Source organism: Scylla paramamosain, chromosome 28 (assembly GCF_035594125.1).
Source record: "Scylla paramamosain isolate STU-SP2022 chromosome 28, ASM3559412v1, whole genome shotgun sequence".
Taxonomy (NCBI): domain Eukaryota; kingdom Metazoa; phylum Arthropoda; class Malacostraca; order Decapoda; family Portunidae; genus Scylla; species Scylla paramamosain.
Genome location: NC_087178.1, coordinates 13,497,813 through 13,522,156, shown reverse-complemented (window position 1 = coordinate 13,522,156; position 24,344 = coordinate 13,497,813). Strand labels below are relative to the sequence as shown.

The following is a 24,344-nucleotide window of genomic DNA, read 5'->3' as shown; positions in this document are numbered from 1 at the left end:
GTCTTCCTTTTGAATAATTCACCTCACTGAAATACTTCCTAAGTTGTCCAAAGTTAGTCTTGCTGTAGTTTAGCCATTCTCCTCTGTGGTCCTCTTTTCTTATACTGAGGTTATTACTCATAACTGTGAACTGAATCAACACATGATCACTTTTTCCTATTGGGTTTATATATTTAAGGTCTTCTACTATTTCTTGTTCCTTGGTGAAAATTAGATCAATCCTTGAAGGTGCTTCATTTCCCCTAAATCTTGTGTCATCTGTAACCCATTGTGTCAGGAAGTTTTCAATAGCCAGGTCTAGTAGCTTGTTCCTCTATGATGACTCATTGCCTTCTGTGGTCCAATTCTCCCAAGATATCTCTTTACATTTAAAATCCACCATCAGGAATATATTGTCATTTTCCTCAAGCAGCTCTGCCATATATGTCCTTGTGTCCTCAAGCATTTTCTTATATTTATCCTCTCTCCAAGAGTTGAAATAGGGGTGAACATAAGTCACCACAACATTACGGTATCTTCCCACATTCTGTCTTAAGCTTATTTTCAATACTTCTGCCTCCTCCACCTCGTAAGTGACAGATTCCACTAATAAATCCTTCCTAACTAGAAGCATCACACCTCCCCATTTATTCTTTCTATTTCTCATCCATCATCTATTTCCTTCACCAATATTTAATATATTCCCTTTACTTGCCAATTTAGTTTCAATGATTCCCATGATATCCAGTTTCTCTTTTAAATAGTCTTCTAGTTCCAACACTGCCAACATTAGTCTATTTATGTTCGTGTATGCTACTTTTAGTCTTCCCCTTCCACATTTACTTCCCTCCTGTACCACTTTCTCAACCTCATGTCCATAACCCTCCAAAAGAACTGTTTTTTCTCCACCTCTGATAGTTTTCTGTTTTTTTTCATTTGCTTCTTTTCTTAGTTAATATCTCTCTCTTCTCTGGTTCTGTCTTTTTTTATCCACACTTGTTTGTATTCTTCCACCTTGGCCAGTTTCCAGGATTTACTCAGTGTTTCTTCAGCTGCCACTTGTGAACTAAACTTTATTTTCATAGGACGCTGTCCACCCTCAACATATCTACCCAATCTTTTAATTTCTTCGATTCCTCCAGTTAGGTCTTTTTCTTCTTGTAATGTCCCCACTAATTTTTCCACACATCTTTTCCTTCTTTTCTCTTTCAGTCCACTGAGGTGTACACTCTTCCTTCAGGCCAAATACCACAATAGTTTTTTTCTTATCCACAGTATCTCTCACCAAGTTTTCTTTCTGTTTTATAACTTGAACAACTTTTTCTGTTAGCTTTGTGTCGTTTGCCTTTGTTTGTTCCTCCACAATTTTCCTAAAATTGATCTTTTCCTCCTCTTGTTCTTTCTTCCAATTTTCCTGTTATACGTTTAACTCTTCCACTTTGCCTTCATATTCCATTGCTTTCTTTTCATATAACATAATTTTTTCTATGTATATCATCATATACACCTTTCTACATCCCCTACTTGGTGATCAAGGTTTCAACCATCCTCTCCATTTTGTCAAATCTATCCTTTATTTCCTTCATTTCGATTTTCAGTGAGATAATTCTCCTTCTCATCATTGCTTCCCTGACCCTTCGGTCCTCTTCCCCAAATCCCGAGAAGTCTCTCTGTCTCACCTTCGGGACGGTCCCCGTTGGTGTAAACAACATAATGGGGACCGAAGTAGCCCCCTCTTCACCGCTCATAACAATTTAACTGCTTTCTACAAAACACTTTTGGAGACGGGACAGCAATGAGTAGAACCAGTGTGAACTCTCACCTCTGTATTTCCACTAGGGCAGCCCTCAGTGATGTAGATGGCAGGATGTGTGTGTGTGTGTGTGTGTGTGTGTGTGTGTGTGTGTGTGTGTGTGTGTGTGTGTGTGTATTTACCTAGTTGTATTTACCTAGTTGTATAGTACAGGGTCTGAGCCAAAGCTCAATTAGTCCTGTCTCCATACCCGAATTTATCTAATCTCTCTTTAAACATGTGCACACTCTTTGCCACAACCACTTCTTTTTTTAAGTTATTCCATATTTCAACCGTTCGATGCGGAAAGCTGTATTTCTTAATATCTCCCAAACAATGACTCTTCTTTAATTTCTTCATATGTCCCCTTGTACGTCTATCTCCTTCCTCCACTTTTACAACTAGGTCATCTCTGTCTATCTTCTCCATGTTGTTTATTAATTTGAACATTGTTATCAGGTCTCCTCTTTTCCTTCTTTCTTGCAGTGTTGGTAATCCAATTTCTTCCAGTCTTTCCTCGTAACTTAGGTCTTCCAATTCAGGTATCATTTTCTTAGCTGTTCTTTGTATCCTTTTCTTCTTGTGTGGAGACCATACCACTTCTTTTCTCTGTATCCTTTTCTTCTTGTGTGGAGACCATACCACTGCTGCGTATTCCAGTTTGGGGCGTATCATGTGTGTTATAATTTTCTTCATCATTTCTTTGTCTAGGTAATTAAATGCCACCCTGATATTTGCTAGCAAATTATATGTAGAGCCAAATATTCCATTGATGTGTTTTTCTGGTGATAGCGTGTCTTGAATTATTACTCCCAAGTCTTTTTCTTCTTTGCTCTTTGGTATTGTTATTCCTCCCATCTTATACTCCCATGAAGGTCTCCTTTTACTTCTTCCCATCTCCATTACATGGCACTTTTTTATATTAAATTCTAATTTCCATCGTTTACTCCATTCATAAATTCTATCAATATCCCTCTGTAGTTCCTCACAATCCTCTTGGTTCTTTATTACTTTCATCAATTTTGCATCATCTGTAAACATGTTAATATAGCTATTTAAACCCACCGTCATATCATTTATATAGACCTGAAACATTATAGGTGCCAACACAGACCCTTGTGGTACTCCGCTTGTTACTTCGCACCAACTTGATTTATTATCTCTGATTACTGTATTCATTTCCCTACCTTGGAGATACCTTGGAGATTTTCCTACCTTGGAGTGTGTGTGTGTGTGTGTGTGTGTGTGTGTGTGTGTGTTTGTGTTTGTGAATGCGTGCACATGTGTAAATTCTTTCTTTCTTAGGTTTGAATGGTGAGGCAAATTGGAATGAGACAGCCAGACTGTGTCGCCGAGAGCAGCAGCCTTTCTGGTTCACCTCCAGTGGTCGGTTGCTTCGCTTTCGCTTTATCACAGATTCTTCCATTCCAAGTACAAGGTTCTCAGCATTGTTAAGGACAGGTAAGTGTAGACACTGGATAATTGCTTGGAAATAAATCTTCATTGGCTTAGCTCAGTCTATTTTTATTTTTATTGTTGAATAAGAGAAGTTGAAATACCAGAAAAGTCTGAGGTAGAGACAAGAAGTTCAACCACTTTTTTTGTTTTGTGTGTGGGTAGTGTGTGGTGGAAACCTGCATCAGCCTGAGGGGTACATCAGCTCACCTGGCTATCCAGAAAACTACTTCAGAAATCAAGACTGTGTATGGGTCATCAAGGTTGGCATTGGCAGAACCATACAACTTGAATTCACTGATTTCAAGATTGCAAACTCAACTCCCACATGTGATGATGATTACCTCCTGGTATGTTACTTGGGTTGGATTTGTGCTGGCAGGCAGATACTTTTTTTATTTGATTAAGTGATTCTTTTTTATTTATTAATTTTTGTTATTGTCTCTCCTCTTTTAACTTTTAACATTTCATTTTGTTCAGAATATGGCAAAAGAAAAACTGGAGCATTATCATATTTTATACAACATTCCTGCTGTTTTATTAGCAAATTTGAATGGTATTGTCAATACCTATCACAGTAGCCACATGCTTAGACTGCAAAATGCATCCTAAATTATTATGGCCTGTGCAAGTGGCTTTTGTAGTGATCAGTGGCAGTGTCACAATACTACATCTTGTTACTACACCAGTTGAAAACCATTCCCTGTAGCATTTCATATGTACTGTATCCTAATTTTAAGAGTTGATTAATGTCCTAATTATTCCTTATGAAATAGATCTATGATACCAAGTGTAGGCTTTTGTATGCAAATAACATCCATAGAAAAAAAGTAATGTTTTTGATTAGGCTAATAAAAGGTTGTGAATCTTTGGTGATTACATGTATAGTTGTTACTATAGTTCTCTGTGTCTTTAGATCCAGAATGGGGAGAGCACCTCATCCCCTTTCCTGGCTGGTGGCAAATTCTGTGGCTCTGTCATCCCTGCTCCAATAGAGAGTACTTCAAATGCTCTCAGGATCAGATTTGTGTCTAATTTTGCTGATTCTGACAAAGTAAGTCTTGCACTGCCTTTGTGTTTGGACTTACTGTATTTTTTTAGATTTACCCCTTTTAGGCTTGGAGAAAATAATGAACCAACTTATGTGTGGGAGAAATATACAATGTTTTGAAGTCAAGAATAAAATTTCTTGCATCTAAAATCATATTTTGCTCTTTGAAATGGTCATTTTAGTTTATTGGAAACTGACATTCTTTACTTTTCACAGTTAAGGAATGAATATGAAAATCATGAGACTGTAGCAAGTAAATAATGCATTATTTGTCACTAACTGTGGAGACAGAAGCAAACAATATCTTACATTATAAATAGAGACTAAGATGTAAGGGAATGCTTGTAGATATGATTGTGAATATGACTTTTATGTATATGCATCTTAGTTTGGTATATTTATAAATAATTAGAAACAGAAATTAACATTTCCTCAAAATAAATGCATGAAAACAACAAAAATATCATGTATTAATATGATACAATTAACTTAGGGCTTCAAGCTGATATACCATGAGCTGACAGATGCATGTGGGGGCAGTCACCAGCTCACATCAGACTTTACAAGTGTCACCATCACCAGCCCCAACTATCCCAGCTCTCCACACCCCCACACTGAGTGCTCATGGGTTATCTCTGCACCACCAGAGAAGAGTCTGTCGTTACATTTTGAGGAACAGTTTGAAGTCCCAAGTTACTTGTAAGTCAGAAGGGTTTCATGGCAAGTAATTATACACTACAAGAAAGTTTTGAAATTTTCTTCATTAATAAGTGTTTTCTTTGTGTTACCCACTAGAGAAGAACAATACTAGTATCTTAATTGTTAGTGAGTGCAGTGTGGTATGAAAAAAATATATATTCAGTTTATCTCTTAGCCTTTCCTATCTTATCTTCTGATAATATATTCACCTCCACTAGGGGAAACTGTGATCAAGCTTTTGTGGAGGTTCGGGATGGAGGAACTCTTTTCTCCCCACTGCTTGGGAGGTTTTGTGGAAACTCCCACCCAGAAACACAGCACACCACTGGAGATGTTCTTTTTGTACGTTACTTCAACAACCTCACGCAACACCATGCTGGATTCAAAGCCCAGGCTTCTACTGGTGTGTTTGATTTGTGTCTACAGCTTCTGTATAGTACTTGCTTTGATATATTCCTACTAGTTCCTTAACCTGTACAGCCCCACACTATTTGGATTTTTTTTACCTCAATCCTGAGCCCCAATCAGTTTTTTTTTACTGCATAAATCAATCTGAAATTATCTAAAACTAAGAAGAAAAGATACAGTAATACTCATCTCAGCTTCCTTATGGGTGATAGTTATAGAGCTTGCTACTGTCCCCCAGACAAGCCACCAACCTCCCTCATCTTGCATGCCACTCTGAAGCTGCATTATTCTTTCTTTAGTATTGTTTTATAAGCAGTATGATTGTCTCTTTGACTACATGCATGCACAACCATGTAAGATTTAGAAGAATAACTAAATATGTACTATGGTGGTATCTCAATTTACCTGCCCCAACTTATGAATTTTTCAAAATACAAACTGTCGCCTGAAAAATTTTTTGCTTTGAGTTGAGACAAAATCTGAGATATGAGCGAGCTTCAGCTACGATGCTGCCAGTTGGCACATCAAGTGTCACAGCATCTACCCAACATTTCTTGTCTCACATATAATGAACACATGGGGAGAGAGAGAGAGAGAGAGAGAGAGAGAGAGAGAGAGAGAGAGAGAGAGAGAGAGAGAGAGAGAGAGAGAGAGAGAGAGAGATATGTGAATTATGGCTATGTGACAATCAGTTAGTGACCCTGACAATAGCTGATGATTCAACACTCTCTCTCTCTCTATTATTCTATACAGTGTTTTTGTTAAATTTGTGATTGCATTCATATATATGAGGTAAGACAGCAGATTATCAGCAGTACTTGTTAAATTTTATTGAACAATAAAAAGTTGATAAAATCATAAGAGCAATAAGAGGGAAAGTATTCATCACATTCATCAATTGTTTTCAAGATCGAATGCAGTAACCCATAGTCTTCAACAATTGTGCTACTGTCTTCTGACCATCTTGTCTAGCGATGCATATCTCAAAGAGCCATTCTTGATGTTGTCTTGTGGATTGTTTGGCTTGTTTTTTTGGGTGGTTGACCATATTCTTGTTGAAGCAAGGCAAGGGACACTAAATCATAGTCTTTCCTTAATGCATCAATTAGAGTCCACAAAGATGGATGTTTGTGACCAACAAAGTGAGAGGGCATTATTCCAGCTCTCGCACATGTTGTTTGTACGATCTCCTCCTGCCAGTGTAACGTCGTGCATGTTCCAAGTTTGTGGAGGAAAAAGAGGTGGACGGCACTGAAGTCGTAATGATTGGACATTATTCTGCGATGGCTGTACATGACTAATACTTCCAGATACATAAGTCAAATAAAAATAATGAACTAATTTCTCTAGTCCTTCAGGAGTTGCAGTTTTCAAGAGTTCCATTCCCTCCTCAATGTCAGCTAAGGGTAAAAATGCTAGACCATCGAGCATGCCAACAAAGTATTTAATTTTTTCTTCATTTCTTTATCTTTGGACAAGACCAAGTTCTTGAATTTTCTTCCAAGTACTCTGAGTTAGCTGATGGAAGCAGCCCTGCATTCTGACATGGTGACCAAGGACAACTTGAATAGCATTCATGACAGATGTCTTGAAGTCTGTGACAATAACAGTTGAATCAGGAGTGAATCCCAATTCCTCATCTGTCTACTGTTGCTTTGATGTGTGCTTCATAACTTTGCTGTTGTTTGTTTGGTAACAAGCCATAAACAGCTGAAACTGCTGTTTTACCCAATGGCACACAAATAACATACAGCTACATGAATATACTGGGGGCTAAGGAAAAATTTCCATCCATGTACCACTACCAGATGGAGCTAAGTGTTGCAGAACATTATCATCTGCAAAAACAAGCATTTTGTTTGAAGACTGCTGCCCACTGTCATGTATTAGGAAGGGTTGTGGGTGCTCACCGCCTGTTGTTGATCATTCATCAGGAACATGAAATTCTCTCAGCGATACCAGGTCCTTTGGAAGTGAACCCTGCCTCTGATGTTGGATATTTCATGTCACTGATTCTTGATTTCCTAGATGTACTCTCACAGGCTCAGGAGTTTTTTGAATGGCTGTGACAAGTATACAAGCAGTGCTCTCTCGATGTTTTTGCTTTTTCACAAATACTGCATCGCAACTTCTCTGCTTCAACACTAGAATGATCACTGTCATAACTATGAACCATAGTTACTCATATCATCCAAAGTCAAGCTTGCATGGTCTGCTTTTTCTCTGCACACACTCTCATCGAATGTGTGTCTTTTTCATATTTCTCTTAGTGCACATGTAACCTTTGTAGCAAATCTTGTCCCCTCCTCTACTTGTTTTCAGTACTTCCATGTCATGCGAGGGCTGTGGCAGGAACAAACTTGAGATTCAGTGTCAGGGTAATGATAATGAGACGTGAAACAACGTTTGAACTGAAACAAAACACTCTAAACTGCTTTGTTTTCATATTGAATGGGATGCTAGACAAATGCAAAAATAACTCAATATAACAAATGCTGCAGTGTGTAAATCAAATAGGAGGGAGGGAAATTGGGAGGGAGGGGATATTTGTGGGAGAAAATGTCCAGAGGGGAATATGCCCAGGAGGGGAATGTATGCAGGAGGGAATGTGTCTAGGGGGGGAATGTGTCCAGGGGTGAATACCTCAGAGGGGAAAATGTAAGAAGGGGAAATTGTCCAGGGGGAGGGGGGACTGCCCAGCACCTAAGTTAAGCAATGTTAGTTTCTGTCTGTTAGTATCACATACATAATTTTGAAATTTTATAGCATGTATCACTTGTAAAGCTTTTGTTTTACATCATGTCAATGGTCTCTGTGGTGTAAAGAAATATGCAAAATGGAACACAAGAACATTTAAACAATCTTCCTTTCCATAATTCTGAAACAGAGATAATATTGCTGCTTTGTTCTTTATTTGTCTCATCTTCAGTTTACACCATTGTATATTGTCTTCTGATCTGTTAGATGTCTGTGGAGGAACCTACAATGTGGAGGAGTCGAGGATCTTCACCAGCCCGGGCTACCCCATGCCTTATGGTGCCAACCTGAACTGCACCTGGAAGATTGTAGCCCCTCTTGGGCACTACCTCACAGTTTCCTTCCTGCAGGTGGAGATATCTAGTCCAGACAACAACTGCACCAGCATCAATGGTTTATTGAAAATCAGAGACCTAAATTCCACAGGTAAACTAACCATAGACATCCTTACACTTCTTTGATAATGTAGGAAGTGTGATCATCCACCACTTCCATTATCTAACTTCCTTTATCACAAATCTATTAAAAATTAAGAGATCATAATGCTCCTTGAGACAAGGTGAGAAGTGTAATTATCATGGCTCTTACCACTTGCATATTTTTATTTCCCTTGGCATCACAGGTGAGTTGTTGGCCTCTGTCTGTGGATCTCCCAGGGAGGTGGCATCCATCCGCACATCTGCCAATACAGCATATGTCACCTTTACATCTGAATCAAATGATGGAAAGAAGGGATTCAGGATAATGTTCAACAGCAGTCATGAAGGTAAGGGTGAGAGTTGTAATGTCATCAAAAAGCATGTAGAGGCAGTGATGTAGGCAGTGAAAGGTAGTTGCTTGGCTATTGATATTAGTTTGTATAATGAAAAAATAGAAACAGAGGATGTATTTACTCTGTTTCTTAGTTGTTGCATGTTGAATGTTGATTTGAAATTTTAACTGTTCTGTCTCCATCTATACTTTACTCATAGTCCATTAGGTTTCAGGTCCTTGATTTGTGTGCATGTTCTTTGTCTTTCTTTTATTAACTTTTGTAGAAATATATTTTCAATGGCTGCAGGCCAATTCAGTCCATTGCTAACTTGGTCCATCACCAACTCAACCCATTGTTAACTGGCTTGATATCAACTCAGCCTAGAGCATATTGACTCAGCCCACAGTTATGAGTTAGTAAATTAGAAAGAGCTTGAATTTTGTTTAATATCTTCATATACACACAACTTTTATCTTTCTATCTGGCAATACATCAAAACAGGGTGGAATAAAAAGCATTTTGTCTCATCAACTCTGCTAACTGACTGTCATCAGCCTCTCTCTCAATCTCTTTGCTGTGAGGTTGCATCAATTGAATATTCTTTCCAACAATTTTCTTTTGGGACTGGCATCTTTTAGTGGGCATTTGTTTATGCTGTCTTTTTTGTTGCTTTTGGCCAATTCTGCTCATTAAAAGATTCTTAAAGGGACAGTAAGTGATACTAATAATAATGGAAAACTAGATTATAAACTTGTGGTTGTAGAAGATTTTTTTTTTTTTTATGTAGGAAGGACACTGGCCAAGGGCAACAAAAATTCAATAAAAAATATGCCCACTGAAATGCTAGTCCCATAAAAGGGTCAAAGCAGTGGTCAAAAATTGATGAATAAGTGTCTTGAAACCTCACTCTTGAAGGAATTCAAGTCATAGGAAGATGGAAATACAGAAGCAGGCAGGGAGTTCCAGAGTTTACCAGAGAAAGGGATGAATGATTGAGAATACTGGTTAACTCTTGCGTTAGAGAGGTGGACAGAATAGGGGTGAGAGAAAGAAGAAAGTCTTGTGCAGCGAGGCTGCGGGAGGAGGGGAGGCATGCAGTTAGCAAGATCAGAAGAGCAGTTAGCATGAAAATAGTGGTAGAAGACAGCTAGATATGCAACATTGCGGCAGTGAGAGAGAGGCTGAAGACAGTCAGTTGTTGAACGGTACATTGATTGTTGGATTGTAAAAAGACTGTTGGACGATACATGAATAGTCAGGTCACCACTAACACAAGCGTTTGGTTCTGGTGTCAGCCCATGTTAGATGCAATTTGCATTAATTTTAATGAAAGCAATGGCTGAAAAGGACTATGATCCTGACCTGGCTAAGACAGGCCCCCCAAAAAATAAAAATGAAATATTTTATATCTATATTCTATCTATAGCATTCAAAATTCTTATGCATAGAACCAAAGGTAATGAATATATAGTTAATAAAAAATCAAAAGCATAATGAATAAAAACTAAAACAGTACACTAACAGTTGTTAAAGTACCAAGCTAAGCCACTGTTTACACACACAACTGATGAACACACACTGTTGATATCTCTGTATGGCAGCAGCAGCAGCATTGGTGACTGCATCTTCTCACTGTACTTGCATCACTGTGTATGGTGGCATCTCACCCTTTTCCCCACTAAACTTGCATCAATGTGTATGGCAGTGGCAGTTGCAACTTGCCCTTCTCATTAAATTAGCATCACTGTGAATGGTGGTGGTGGTGGTGGCAACTGAAGCCCACACTTCTTTCTGCTAAACTAGCATCACTGTGGGTGATGGGGCTGGCAACAATAGCAATGGCACACTTGCTCCCCCAATATTAGTGGAGTGGCTTGTTGCTGCCCATTGCTGTGTTAGGCTTAAAGTTCTTTGTGTTGGAGTATGACTCAGAAGCAAATTGATGCATGATTCACATCAGAATATTACATATATATATATATATATATATATATATATATATATATATATATATATATATATATATATATATATATATATATATATATATAATGGAGAAGAGAAGAGGTTTATAATATCAAAGAGTTAATGGTAAAAATGGTTAATACATAATGTTTGTACTTATCCAATAATGTTAAAAATGCTTCATTTTATTTTAATGCTACAATGAGTACAGTTATATAGACTGCTTTTGCTCCTGCATGCTGCCTGGTGGGATGGAGTGGCAGGATTGAGCAGGCAGGTAGTTTGAACTGTAAGGAACCAGCCACTAACCAAGGTGATTTGAGTTTCAGCCCTGAGTAAGACCTGAGAGACTGGTGATCTGGATATGGGAGGATCTACTGTTTACATATACACACTTATATAACAATACCATAAAATTTAATGTGCATTCAAAATATGGAGAGTATAATAAAACACTATTAAAATATTAGACAGGCTTAATTTATTACTTTGAAAACACAATAGAATAAGAAAAATTAGGTCTCACACACACACACACACACACACACACACACACACACACACACACACACACACACACACACACACAAAGAAGAAACAAAAACAGTGAAGGATTTGTTGAAGAAACTAAATGATAAAGATGACGCTAAATTCGAGGAGGAAGTGGAAGAAATTGTTTGACTGGGACCTTATCTGGAAGGCAAAACAAGACTCATGAAAATAAGACTAAAATCACAACAAGCAGCAGAAGAGATACAGTGGAACCAAGGTTACTGAATGCCTCCTTTTTTGAACAAATTGGTTTTCAGACAAAATTTTGAACTCATTATTGTTTCAGTTGTGGTACCATAATTTGGTTCTAGAACAAAGTTACTTGATTTCAAATATTAAAAGACATAGCAAAAGCTGCTGTTTATTACTAATTTATAGTTTCTATAAATATCTACTTCGTTTTTATATATATATGGAGAAGAGACAGAGTGTAAAACAGTAATACAATCTTTGAAATAAGGTTAAGGTGACCCTATTGAAAAGCCCTGATGTAAACAAACAGTTTTCAGTGTTCAGGAGTAATCCTGAGCCATCTGTGGCTCTCTCAATGATCCCCAATGCCATCACTACTGCACACTGCATTCTTCCAGTAGCTCTGCCTAGCAGCAAGATGTCTAAGTGTTATGGTCACCTTCATTTTAGCTGTAAGTGGGTTGCTCCTCTCTGTCCCTCTGTAAGGCTTCCCTCACTAGATCAGACTAAACAATATCTTCTGATGAGTTCTATGTCTCTAAGTTCATTCAATATATCCTTTCTGGATAAATAATTTGTGAGCTGGAGATGTTTTGAAGCAGCCATCTTGGCTGTGGGAGCATCTGTCACAAGCCACTAAGACAGGTTAGACTGGTGTCTGAGAACAGATTAATCCATTTTACATTGATTCCTGTAGGGAAAATAGTTTCGGTTTTTTTAACATTTCAGTTTCAAATGGCATTCAGGAACAAATTAAGTTTGAGAACCGAGGTTCTATTGTACTAGGGAGAACATCCAAACTAAGGGATGTAGAAGAAATTAAAGAAATCAAGAAGAACGGACAAAACTGAAAGAAATGTATGAAGAAACTAAAGAGAAAAATCAATCAAGAACAGAAGAAAAGATCAATATTTTTGGAGAGTTTTGGGAGACAGAGTGGAGAAATGGTACATAAAGGAAAAGGAATAAATGAAAATAAAATAGAGAAAAATAGTAAAAATGAAGGACTGAATGTGATGTATACCAACATAGATAAACCTTGTTACACAGAACATTGGAATTATAAGACTATTTAAAACAAAAACATCTGGAAACACAGCTAAAAGAAGAAAATCAGATTGTCATTCACAGTAACTGGAATATGTGGAGAAGAGACAGGATTGGTAAAGACTGTGAGAAAATAATAGAAGATACCATCTAGTGTTTGAGTAAATTAATCAAAAGTAATAAAAGAGTATTATTGGTTAATGACTTAAATTGCAAAGAAGTAAATTCGGAAATGTTCGAGGTAGGAGGAAATGAGACTGCATGGGCAGAAAGATTTCTGAAGCTGACTATGGAAAACACAGTGATGCAATGGGTGACTGAAAATACAAGATATAGGGAAGTGATGAACCAATAAGATTTGACCTAATATTAATGAAAGGAATTGACCTAACTAAAGAATTAAGATCTGTGTGCCACATGAGAAAAAGTGACCATGTAATGATAGAAATGGAGACTGATAATGATGTCAGTGAAGAGGATGAATCATACAAAGAAAACAGGAGAAACTATGGGAAAGCAAATATAGATGATCTTAAGAAACTTTATGAAGAAATGGACTGGGAAAAGCTGAAAAGAGCAAATGATGTGCAAGATAAGTATGACATTTTATGGAACTATATGAGACAGGAGTGAATAAATACATCCCACTATACAAACCTAAAGAAAGAGAAAAACAGGTGTGGTTCAATGCAAGATGGGTAAGGGAAAAGAAAAAAAAGAGGCAAAGCATCGATATTAATGAAAAGAAATCAAAACCAAAAAATAAAAGAGGCTTTAAGATAGCAAGAAATGAATATGTGAAAATAAGGAGAGAGGATGGGAAAAAATTTGAAAAGGATATAGTTGAAAAGTGCTAGGATGAACTAAAAGAAAAACTAGGAAGGTTGAAGGATAGAAATGAAACATATGAAAACCTAGAAGATGTGAGTGAATTGCTAAACAAAAAGTTTCAGCAAGTTTTTACAGAAGAATCCGAATTTTTAAGAACCACAAGATGAGAAGACAAAAAAACAGATGTGGGAAATTAAAGTAATCAAAGAAGAACTTTATAAAATGATGCAGAAACTGGAGAGAAAAGCAACAGGACCATTTGGAGTATCAGGTTTAATTTTAAATGAGTGCAGAAACAGTTAATTGAACCAGTATGTGGCATAATAAAGTACTCATTATCAACTGGAAGAGTGCCTAAGAAGTGGAAGAGAGCAGACATAGTGACAATTTATAAAACTGGAGAGACAGAACCACTATACTATAGACCAGTATGAATGACCAGCATAGTATGTGAGATCTAAAAAAGTGGACAAAATTTCTAGAAGACATGATATAATAATAGAAAATAGTATGGCTTTAGACAAAAGTGATCATGTGTAACAAATTTGATGAGCTTCTATTCAAGAGTGACTAATATAACACAGGAGAGGGATAGATGGGTAGACTGTATTTAGATCTAAAAGAGCTTTTGACAAAGTTTCCCACAACAAGCTACTTGGGAGCTAGAACATGTAAGAGGATTAAGTGGAAAAAAAATAATAAACTGAATGGAAAGCTATTTAAAGGGAAGGGAAATGAGAATGGCAGTAAAAGATGTAAAATCAAAATGGAGAAAAGTAGATGCTTGAGTACCACAGAGATCAGTGCTGGCACCAATACTTTTACTGATTTACATAAATGATATGTCTGAAGGAGTAAAGGGTCACATGAGTTTGTTTGCAGACGATGCAAAATTGCAAAAACATATAAGAAACAACAGACTGAAATTCTACAAGAGGATTTTAATCAAATCTGGGACTGGAGTAAGAAATAGGAGATGGAATTTAATGTGAAAAAATGTCATGTAATGGAAGTGAGAAAAAAGTGAAGAGACCAAAATAGACATAGAAAATGGGAAATGAAGAAATAATAAAAGTACAAAATGTACTTAAGCCTTCCATCACCAGAATCTCATCCACTTTATATTTCTACCCAGAACAATGCCAAGTCTGTTCTCCAACTAGCCAAAAACTCCTTCATTAATAGAAAGTGTCAAACTCTTTCAAGATCTAACTAGCCAAAAATATTTCCAATAACTTTGCTTCTTCTTCTTTCCCTCCTTTATTTCAGCCAGATGGCACCACTGCTATCACATCTATCTATAAAGCTGAACTCTTTGCTCAAACCTTTGCTAAAAACTCTACCTTGGATGATTCAAGGCTTGTTCCTCCCTCTCCTCCACCCTCTGACTACTTCATGCTACCTATTAAAATACATGGCAATGATGTTTTCCATGCCCTTGCTGGCCTAAACCCTCAGAAAGCTTATGGACCTGATGGGGTCCCTCCTATTGTTCTCCGAAACTGTACCTCCGTGCTTGCATCTTGCCTAGTTAGACTCTTTCAACTCTGTCTGTCAACATCTACCTTTCCTTCTTGCTGGAAGTTTGCCTACATTCAGCCTGTTCCTAAAAAGGGTGACAGTTCTAACCCCTCAAACTACCATCCCATTGCTTTAATTTCCTGCCTATCTAAAGTGTTTAAATCTATCCTCAACAGGAAGATTCTTAAACACCTATTATTTCACAACCTTCTATCTGATCACCAGTATGGGTTCCGTCAAAGCTGCTCTACTGGTGATCTTCTGGCTTTCCTTACTGAGTCTTGGTCATCCTCTTTTAGAGATTTTGGTGAAACTTTTGTTGTTTCCTTTTTGTTGTTGTCTTGGATATATCAAAAGCTTTTGATAGAGTCTGGCACAAAGCTTTGGTTTCCAAAGTACCCTCCTAGGGCTTCTATCCTTGTCTCTGTAACTTCATCTCAAGTTTCCTTTCTGACCATTCTATTGCTTCTGTGGTAGATGATCACTGTTCTTCTAAATCTATTAACAGGGTTCTGTCCTGTCACCCACTCTCTTCTTATTATTCATCAATGGCATTCTTGTCCTATCCACTCCTACGCTGATATCACCCTGTACTTTTCCACATCTTTTCATATACGTCCAACACTTCAGGAAGTAAACATTTCTTGCACGGAAGCCACAGAATGCCTGACCTCTGATCTTTCTAAAATCTCTGATTGGGGCAGAGCAAACTTGGTATTGTTCAATGCCTCAAAAACTCAACTCCTCCATCTGTCAACTTGACACAAACTTCCAGACAACTATCCCTTCTTCTTCGGTTACACTCAACTATCCCCCTCTTCTACGCTGAACATCCTCAGTCTGTCCTTTACTTATAATCTGAACTGGAAACTTCACATCTCATCTCTAGCTAAAACAGCTTCTATGAAGTTAGGTGTTCTGAGACGTCTCTGCTGGCTTTCTCACCCCTTCAGCTGCTAACTCTGTGCAAGGGCCTTATCCGTCCATTTTTGGAGTATGCTTCACATGTTTAGGGGGATTTCACTCATACTGCTCTTCTAGACAGGGTGGAATCAAAAACTTTTCATCTCATCAACTCCTCTCCTCTAACTGACTGCCTTCAGCCTCTCTCTCATCACTGCAATGTTGCATCTCTAGCTGTCTTCTACCACTGTTTTCATGCTAACTGCTCTTCTGATCTTGTTAACTGCATGCCTCCCCTCCTCCCGTGGCCTCACTGCACAAGACTCTTCTTTCTCTCACCTCTATTCTGTCCACCTCTCTAATGCAAGAGTTAACCAGTATTTTCAATCATTCATCCCTTTCTCTGGTAAACTCTGGAACTCCCTGTCTGCTTCTGTTTTTCCACCTTTCTGTGACTTGAATTCCTTCAAGAGGGAGTTTTCAAGACACTTATTCAATTTTTGACTATGGTTTTGGACCGTTTTCTGGGACTTAAGCTAAGTGCTAAAATACACAGTATCATAAATTGTTTGCTGAGGGATGGTAGAGTCCCTGAGGACTGTAAAAGAGCAAATATTGTTCCAATATACAAAGGAGGCATGAGAGAGGATCCAATGAATTGTAGACCTGTATCATTGACAAGTGTGGTGGCTAAGGCCTGTGAAAGGGCAGTTAAAGACAAATGAATTGAATATCTGGAAACCAAAGACATAATAAGTGACATACAGTTTGGCTTTTGGAAAGGACACTCTTGTGCAACTAACTTGGTATGCTTCTATTCAAGAGTTATTGATGTAATACAAGAAAGAGATGAATGTTGGTTTGCATTTATTTAGATCTGAGGAAAACCCGTACAAGAGACTAGTGTGGAAATTTAGAGAAGTAGATAGTGTGAGAGGAAAATTACTGGCATGGATGGAGGACTTCCTAAAGGACAGAGAGTTGAGGACAGTTGTAAGAGATGAAACATCTACTTTCAAGTGTTTACAGTTGAGTTCCTCATGGATCAGTCCTACCTCCAATTACGTTTGTTGTATGCTTAAATGATACGGTTGAAGAAACAGAAAGTTATATAAGTCTGTTTGCTGATGATGCGAAGATCATGAAGGAAGTGAAGAATAAGGGGGACTGTGACCTGCTCCAAGAGGACTTGAATAAGATATATAGCTGAATATATGAATGGAGTAAAAAATAGAAAATGGAGTTTAATGCAAGAAAATGTAGTGTATTGGAGTTTGTTATTGTTGCTGGAGTTATTGTTGGTGATTTTAATTGTAAGGAGAGAAATTGGGAGACATTGACAACAACTGGAAGTGAAAACTAATGGAGTAATAGACTTAAACTGGATGGTGGGAAACTTAAGGACTCAATGGGTTGATTGTGATACCAGATTTAGTGGAAGAGATAAACCATCAAGACTTGATTTAGTGTTTACCAAGGACATGGAAATTATTGAAACTATACACTATGATAGTGATCATGTGTTGATGGAATTTAAATTGAAAAATGAAAATGTAATCATTGATGAAAATTATAAGGTGAAAAGATTTAAATATAGTAAAGCTGACTTTGAAAAATTAAGAAAATACTTTTTTGCCGTGGACTGGAAAGACTTTGAAGATGCAGAAGATGTTCAGGAAAAATGGGATGAATTTATAAGGATAGATAATTCTGCTGTGGAGAAATTTGTACCTAGAGGAGGAGCAAGATGTAGAAAGGGTAAAGAATGGTTCAGTATAAAATGCAAAGAGGTTAGAAATTGTAAACTAAATGCTTGGAATAGATGGATGAAGAAGAAAACTGAGAACAGATGGGAGGAATATATTAATGCTAGAAATAAATATGTTGAGATAATAAGAATGGAGAGAAGAAACTATAAAAGAGATATAATAGATAAATGTATAAATGAACCCAAACTGTTCTTTAGACATATTAGTGGGAAGATGAAGAAGGAGGAAGGGGTATCAAGATAGGAAGTTGAAGGAAAAATCTATGAGGATGCACAGGACATGGTAGCAGTTATGAACAATAGTTTCAGATTGGTATTTACTGTGGAAGGGGAGTTTGATGCTGGAAGGGATAAGTTGGTGAGGAATATACTAAGTACAGTCCCAGTCAGTTATGAAGAAATACTTAAGATGATGGAAGAACTTAATGTAAGTAAAACAACTGGTCTAGATGGAGTATCAAACTGGATATTGAAGGAATGTAGAGAACAACTGGCTGATAAAAATTCAGTCTAGTGGTGACAGTCTAGTGGCGAATATTACACCAATATTCAAAGGAGGAAATAAGGAAAACCCATTAAATTATAGACTAGTGTCCTTGACTAGTGTTGTAGGAAGACTAAGCGAAAGAACAATAAAGGAAAAACGGATGGAACATTTGGAAAAAGACAAAGTTTTGGTAAATTGTCAATTTGGATTTAGGAGGGGAAGATGATTCTCCATGAACTTATTGTTCTTTTATTCAAGGGTAATTGATATTGTGCAGGAGAGAGACGGATGGGTGGATGATGTCTACTTAGATTTGAAGAAAGCGTTTGACAAAGTACCACACTGAAGATTGCTATGGAAGATAAAAAAATTATGGAAAAATTGGAGGAAAACTGCTGGAGTCGATAGAGGATTATATGGATGATAGAGAGATGAGAACAGTAATACAAGACCAGAATTCATTTTGGCTGAAAGTAACTAGTGGTGTCCCACAGGGGTCAGTGTTGGGACAGATAATGTTTGTAATATACGTGAATGACAAATGAAGAAATAGACAGTTATATAAACTTATTTGCAGATTATGCTAAGCTGATGAGAAGGATAGAAAATGTAAATGACTGTATGGTACTGCAAGATGATTTAAATAAGATAAATAGATGGAGTAAATCTTGGCAAATGGAATTCAATTAAAGTAAATGTAAAGTAGAGGAGTTTGGTAAGAGTAAGAAAAGAATAAAATATCATTATGAGATGGATGATGTGAAGTTACAGAAATCAAAAGATTTCTTTCTCTCTCTCTCTCTCTCTCTCTCTCTCTCTCTCTCTCTCTCTCTCTCTCTCTCTCTCTCTCTCTCTCTCTCTCTCTCTCTCTCTCTCTCTCTCAGTGATGGTAATATTTTTAAAGTTTTCAGCTTTCTTCCTGTACCAGCTGTCCCATGTAGGGTTTAATTTTTGTAGCAGTTGCGGCACAAAGCTGTGCACTTACTTTTAACCTGCACATTCCATTTTTACTACTTTCTTACATGAGAAAAACAGAATGATAGATATATGATAAGAAGACTAATCACTGCTGCCTGTGTTTGTGGTGCAGTTTGTGGTGGTCTGATGTCTGGGCCTGAAGGGGAGATACGCTCTCCTGGGTACCCACATGGATATGCAGCTCAGCGTTTGTGTGAATGGCTCATCACTGCACCTCCTGGCAAGAGAATTAAATTGGAGTTCTTAGACTTTGATCTTCAGGGAAGCTCTTCAGCAAGGAGACGATACATGTGCAGAGATCACATTGAGGTAAAAGCAAGCATTTTTGTGATACATAACTTTAAAACTGATTGATGATACCTATTGATAATTATTATGATTTATATTTTATGTACCTTCTTATTTAAAAATCTTTCAAGATTATTTTGTCCAGCAATTTCAACCTACTAACTTAAATAGAACACAGATAATTTCTTTCTTATGTCATTAATTGGGCAAACTTTTCCTGCCAGATTTGGAATGGACCTTATAATAATGCACCAGTTATGAACTTCATTTGCAATCGACTGGTGAGTAAAAAAACTACAGTAATATCTGTAGTAGCAAGCACTCAGGCCATGTTCAGTTCATACATTATATTAGTACAATTTCTTTTTAAGTTGTATTTAGCTTTTTTTTATGTAAGAGAGCCACTAACCAAGGGCAACAAGAACTTTAATAGAAAAAAAAGGCCCAGTTAAATTCCAGAGTAGTGCCAAATAGAACAATTAAGTAGTAGAAAGGAAATGTTTTAAAACCTTCCCCTTGAAAGAATTCAAGTCATAGGAAGGAGGAAATATGGGAGCAGGCAGGTTTACTGGAGAAAGGGATGAATGATTGAGAATACTGGCTAACTCTTGCATTAGAGAGATGCACAGAATAAGAGTGAGAGAAAGAAGTCTTTTGCAACAAGGCCACAGGAGGAAGAGGAGAGGCATGCAGTTAACAAAATCAGAAGAGCAGTTAGCATGAAAGAAGATAGCAATAGATGCAACATTGTGGTGATGAGAGAGAAGCTGAAGACAATCAATTAGAGAAGAGCAGTTGATTCCATCCTGTATAAAAGAGTAGTATGAGAGGAACCCCCCACCCACATACATGTGGAGTATACTCCATACATGGATGGATAAGGTCCCTGTACAGAGTTACCAGTTGGGGGGATGAGAAAAACTGGTGGAGATGACTCAATGTCTAACTTCATAGAGGCTGCTTTAACAAGAGATGAGGTGTTCAGTGCAGAAGAGGGGGACAGTTGAGTGTCATTGAAGAAGAGGGGATGTGGAAGGTTGTGTTGAGTTGATAGATGGAGAAACTAAGTTTTTGAGGCATTGAACAATACTAAGTTTGATCTGGCCCAATCAGAAACTTTAGAGAGATCATAAGTGAGGTGTTCTGTGGCTTCCCAGTGTGAACTGTTTACTTTCTGAAGGGTTGGACGCCTATAAAAAGAAATGGAAAAGGGCAGCATAGAAGTGGATAGGGCAAGAAGTTTGGCTTAGAAGATCATTGATGAATAATAGGAAAGGAGTAGGTGACAGGACAGAACCCTAAGGAACACAACTGTTCATAGACTTAGAAGAAGAGTGACCATCTACCACAGCAGCAGTAGAACAATCAGAGAGGAAACTTGAGATGAAGTTACAGAGAGAAGGATAGAAGCCATAGAAGAGTAGTTTGGAAATCAGAGCTTTATGCCAGACTCTGTCAAAAGCTTTTGATATGTCTAAGGCAGCAGAAAAAGTTTCACCAAAATCCTGAAAAGAGGGTGACCAAGACTCAGTAAGGAAAGCCAGATCACCAGTAGAGTGACATCAACAGAACCTATAGTGGCGATCATATATAAGAAGTGACAGATGTTTAAGAATCTTCCTGTTGAGGATAGATTAAAAGACTTTAGAGAGGCAGGAAATTAAAGCAATAGAACAGTAGTTGGAGGGATTAGGGATGTAGTCAAACTTCCACCAATAAGGAAAGATAGATACACAGTGTAGATTGATAAAGAGTGTTGGAAGAGTTTGACTAGGCAAGGTGCAAGCATGGAGGTACAGTTTCAGAGAACAATAGGAGGGACCCCATCAGGTCCATAAGCCTCTTGAGAGTTAAGGCCAGTGAAGGTATGGAAAGCATCACTGTGAAGGATCTTAATGGGTAGCATGAAGTAATGAGAGAGTGAAGGAGAGGGAGAGACAAGCTCTAAATCATCCAAGATAGAGTTTTTAGCAAAGTTTTGAGCAAAGAGTTCAGCTTTAGAGATAGATGAGATGGCAGTGGTGCCATCAGGTTGAAATAAAGGTGGAAAAAATGAAGAAGCAAAGTTATTGAAGATGTTTTTGGTGATTGTGATTGAGTTGCCCTTCAGAGATGTCAAGTGGTTTAGTCTCTTCACAGCAGTAAACATGGTCAAGGATAAAGTTGATGGTCATGTCAATGGGGATGTTAGAGAAAGGGCTCTCAACATCAAGGGAGGCAATTATGGCATTTTTCTGCAGGAGGAAAGTCACAGGATTTTGAGGAAGTCAGTACCAGAGTTGAGTCTGTATGTGTTGAGTATATATGGGATCAGGAGTTGGTTGAGCTTCTTGGCAATAGTGTATGTGGGCATATGCTGTATAGTGGAGGTGGGCATACACTACAGGACACCACAATCACCTTACTTGCCAGGATCTGAATGAAATTACAATGATAATTGACAGGGAATGCAACCAATGTTGCCTCTAGTTCCTAGAAGCACCATACAGTAGGGTATGCAACAACCAATGCCCTCCATTTTTCAAATGTTGCATTCATTATGTCAAATGTGTGCCATGGTGACTGAAGAAACTATGAGAAAAAATTAATTTCTTCCAGGGAACCAGAAAATAACAAAAAATTCCACAATTTTCCAAAAATACATTAAAACTAGTACATTTGCACTAGTACATTTGAAATAACACAATAAATATATACAATACTCTCCCAATTTTCATGCTTAGTCATAAATTCTTATGATCATGAGTTTTTGTGCATTATCACCCCAAGTTTTGTGGTGTTTTGACAAGTATTGATCACATTTACCTACAATCGGCGTCATGCGTTTACATACAGTAAATCCCACCTAAGTTGGATCTCTCTCTCTCTCTCTCTCTCTCTCTCTCTCTCTCTCTCTCTCTCTCTCTCTCTCTCTCTCTCTCTCTCTCTCTCTCTCTCTCTCTCTCTCTCTCTGTAAAAGTAAGAACAATCCTAAGGATTGCTGAATAGAATGAGATTGAATCAGATTGAAAATGAATTACATATATGAAAGTGAGAAAGAATGAGGAAAGGATGAAATGAAAATGACATCAAATGAATAAGAGGGAGAGAGAGGGAGCAAGGTATCACTCACTTGACCCTTATCTCTGACAAATAAGGGGAGGGGAGGTGACAGGGAGGGAGGTTTGAGACAAGAGGAAAGAAAGGAAATGAAAGGAAAAAAAGGGAGTAAGGGACAGGTGGTGGATAGGTGGGCAGCAGCTCACACAGTTGGTGAGTTGGTCTTGAGAGTTTTAGTTTGTTATTCAAATTAAATTTTGATTAAAATTTCAGTGCTCTTATGAATGGTGAGCTCATCTTGCCAGGTTTGATTCATTATTCTGATTAAATTTTTATTAAAATTCCAGAGCTCACATAAGTGGCAAGTTCATTTTGCCATTTTGGTTCTCTGTTTTGATTAAATGTTTATTAAAATTTCAGTGCGCTATTGCAGTTGTACATTATAATGACCATGCATTGTCACATACCCTACTGAACATCACCATAAAACAGCCAACAATCAACACACAAGTGATAACCTTCAAATTCTTCTGTCTTCAAAGCACTGCTCTGCCACAGAAAATGGAACAGTCAATTCCAGCTTAGCCCTTCCCACTGCTTGCTTGATCTGGCAGTACCAAATATAAAGAGCCTCTCACCACACTGCCATCAGATTCAGCTTGAAGATGGAACAAGATGGTTTCAGAAAGTAACTACCCAATTTGTACATGAACTTCCTGATGAACATTGAAAAACAGTACGGCAAATAGAAACAGGTATAAAAGAAAATAAATAAAGGAGAATGTATTATAGCCTTCAATCTTGTATGTCTTCAAGATATTTTTGCCTAGCTACAAAAGCATATATATATATATATATATATATATATATATATATATATATATATATATATATATATATATATATATATATATATATATCGTATTTGCTGGCATATTAGACACACCTGTGCATAAGATGTGCCCCTATTTTACAAGGATTTATTGTGGAAAAAAAATTATTATGTTTCATCATAAAGTTATGGAAAAAAATTGTAGTATGTGTGTGTGTGTGTGTGTGTGTTAGGGCCACTGGCCAAGGGCAACAAAAAATTTAAATAAAAAAGAAAGGCCCAGTTAATGTAAGTTCCCATAGTGATGTCAGATAGAATAATAAAAAAGAGAGATAACCTCCCTCTTGAAAGAGTTTAAGTATTAGGAAGTATGAAATACAAAAGCAGGCAGGAATTTCTAGACTTTACCAGAGAAAAGGATTAATGACTGAGAAGGCTGATTAACTCTTGATTTAGAAAGGTGAACAGAATAGGGATGAGAGAAAGAAGAAAATCTTGTGTAACCAGGTTACAGGAGGAGGGGAGGTTTTGCAGTTAGCAAGATCAGAAGGGCAGCTAGCAAGAAAATAGCGATAGAAGATAACAAGAGCCGCAACACTGCTGTGATGAGAGAAAGGCTGAAGACAGTCAGTTAGAGGAGAGGAGTTGATCAGATGAAAAATTTTTGATTTCACCCTCTCTAAAATTGCAGTGTGAGTGGAAGCCCTCCCCACCCTCTAGCCACTTCCTACATGGACAGATAAAGCCCCATTACAGAGTTGTCAGCAGAGGGGTTGGGGGTGAGAAAAGCTGGCAGAGATGACACTTAATGCCTAATTTCATAGATGCTGCTTTAGCTAGAGATGAAATGTGAAGTTTCCAGTTTAGATTATAGGTAAAGGACAGACCGAGGATGTTCTGTGTAGAAGAGGGGAGCAGTTGAGTGTCATTGAAGAGGGATAGATATCTGGAAGGTTGTGTCAAGTTGATAGATGGAGGAATTGAGTTTTTGAGGCATTGAACAACACTAAGTTTGCTCTGCCCCAATCAGAAATTTTAGAGAGATC

At 37.6% G+C, this 24,344-nt stretch overlaps 1 protein-coding gene across 3 annotated transcripts in view; it reads left to right on the top strand.

Annotated features, from left to right (window-relative positions):
* LOC135114948 (cubilin-like) overlaps positions 1-24,344 on the top strand; it is a 226,195-nt gene that overhangs the window by 82,020 nt on the left and 119,831 nt on the right. For all 3 annotated transcript variants that reach the window (XR_010275724.1, XR_010275725.1, XM_064031254.1), the window contains exons 39-47: positions 3,077-3,232; positions 3,392-3,576; positions 4,143-4,280; positions 4,771-4,976; positions 5,195-5,379; positions 8,349-8,567; positions 8,764-8,907; positions 19,252-19,448; positions 19,652-19,708. Coding sequence is in view for 1 of the 3 variants with exons in the window: in XM_064031254.1 (XP_063887324.1) it covers positions 3,077-3,232; positions 3,392-3,576; positions 4,143-4,280; positions 4,771-4,976; positions 5,195-5,379; positions 8,349-8,567; positions 8,764-8,907; positions 19,252-19,448; positions 19,652-19,708 (1,487 nt within the window). In the remaining 2 variants the exon portion in view is untranslated. The remainder of the gene's footprint in view (positions 1-3,076; positions 3,233-3,391; positions 3,577-4,142; positions 4,281-4,770; positions 4,977-5,194; positions 5,380-8,348; positions 8,568-8,763; positions 8,908-19,251; positions 19,449-19,651; positions 19,709-24,344) is intronic.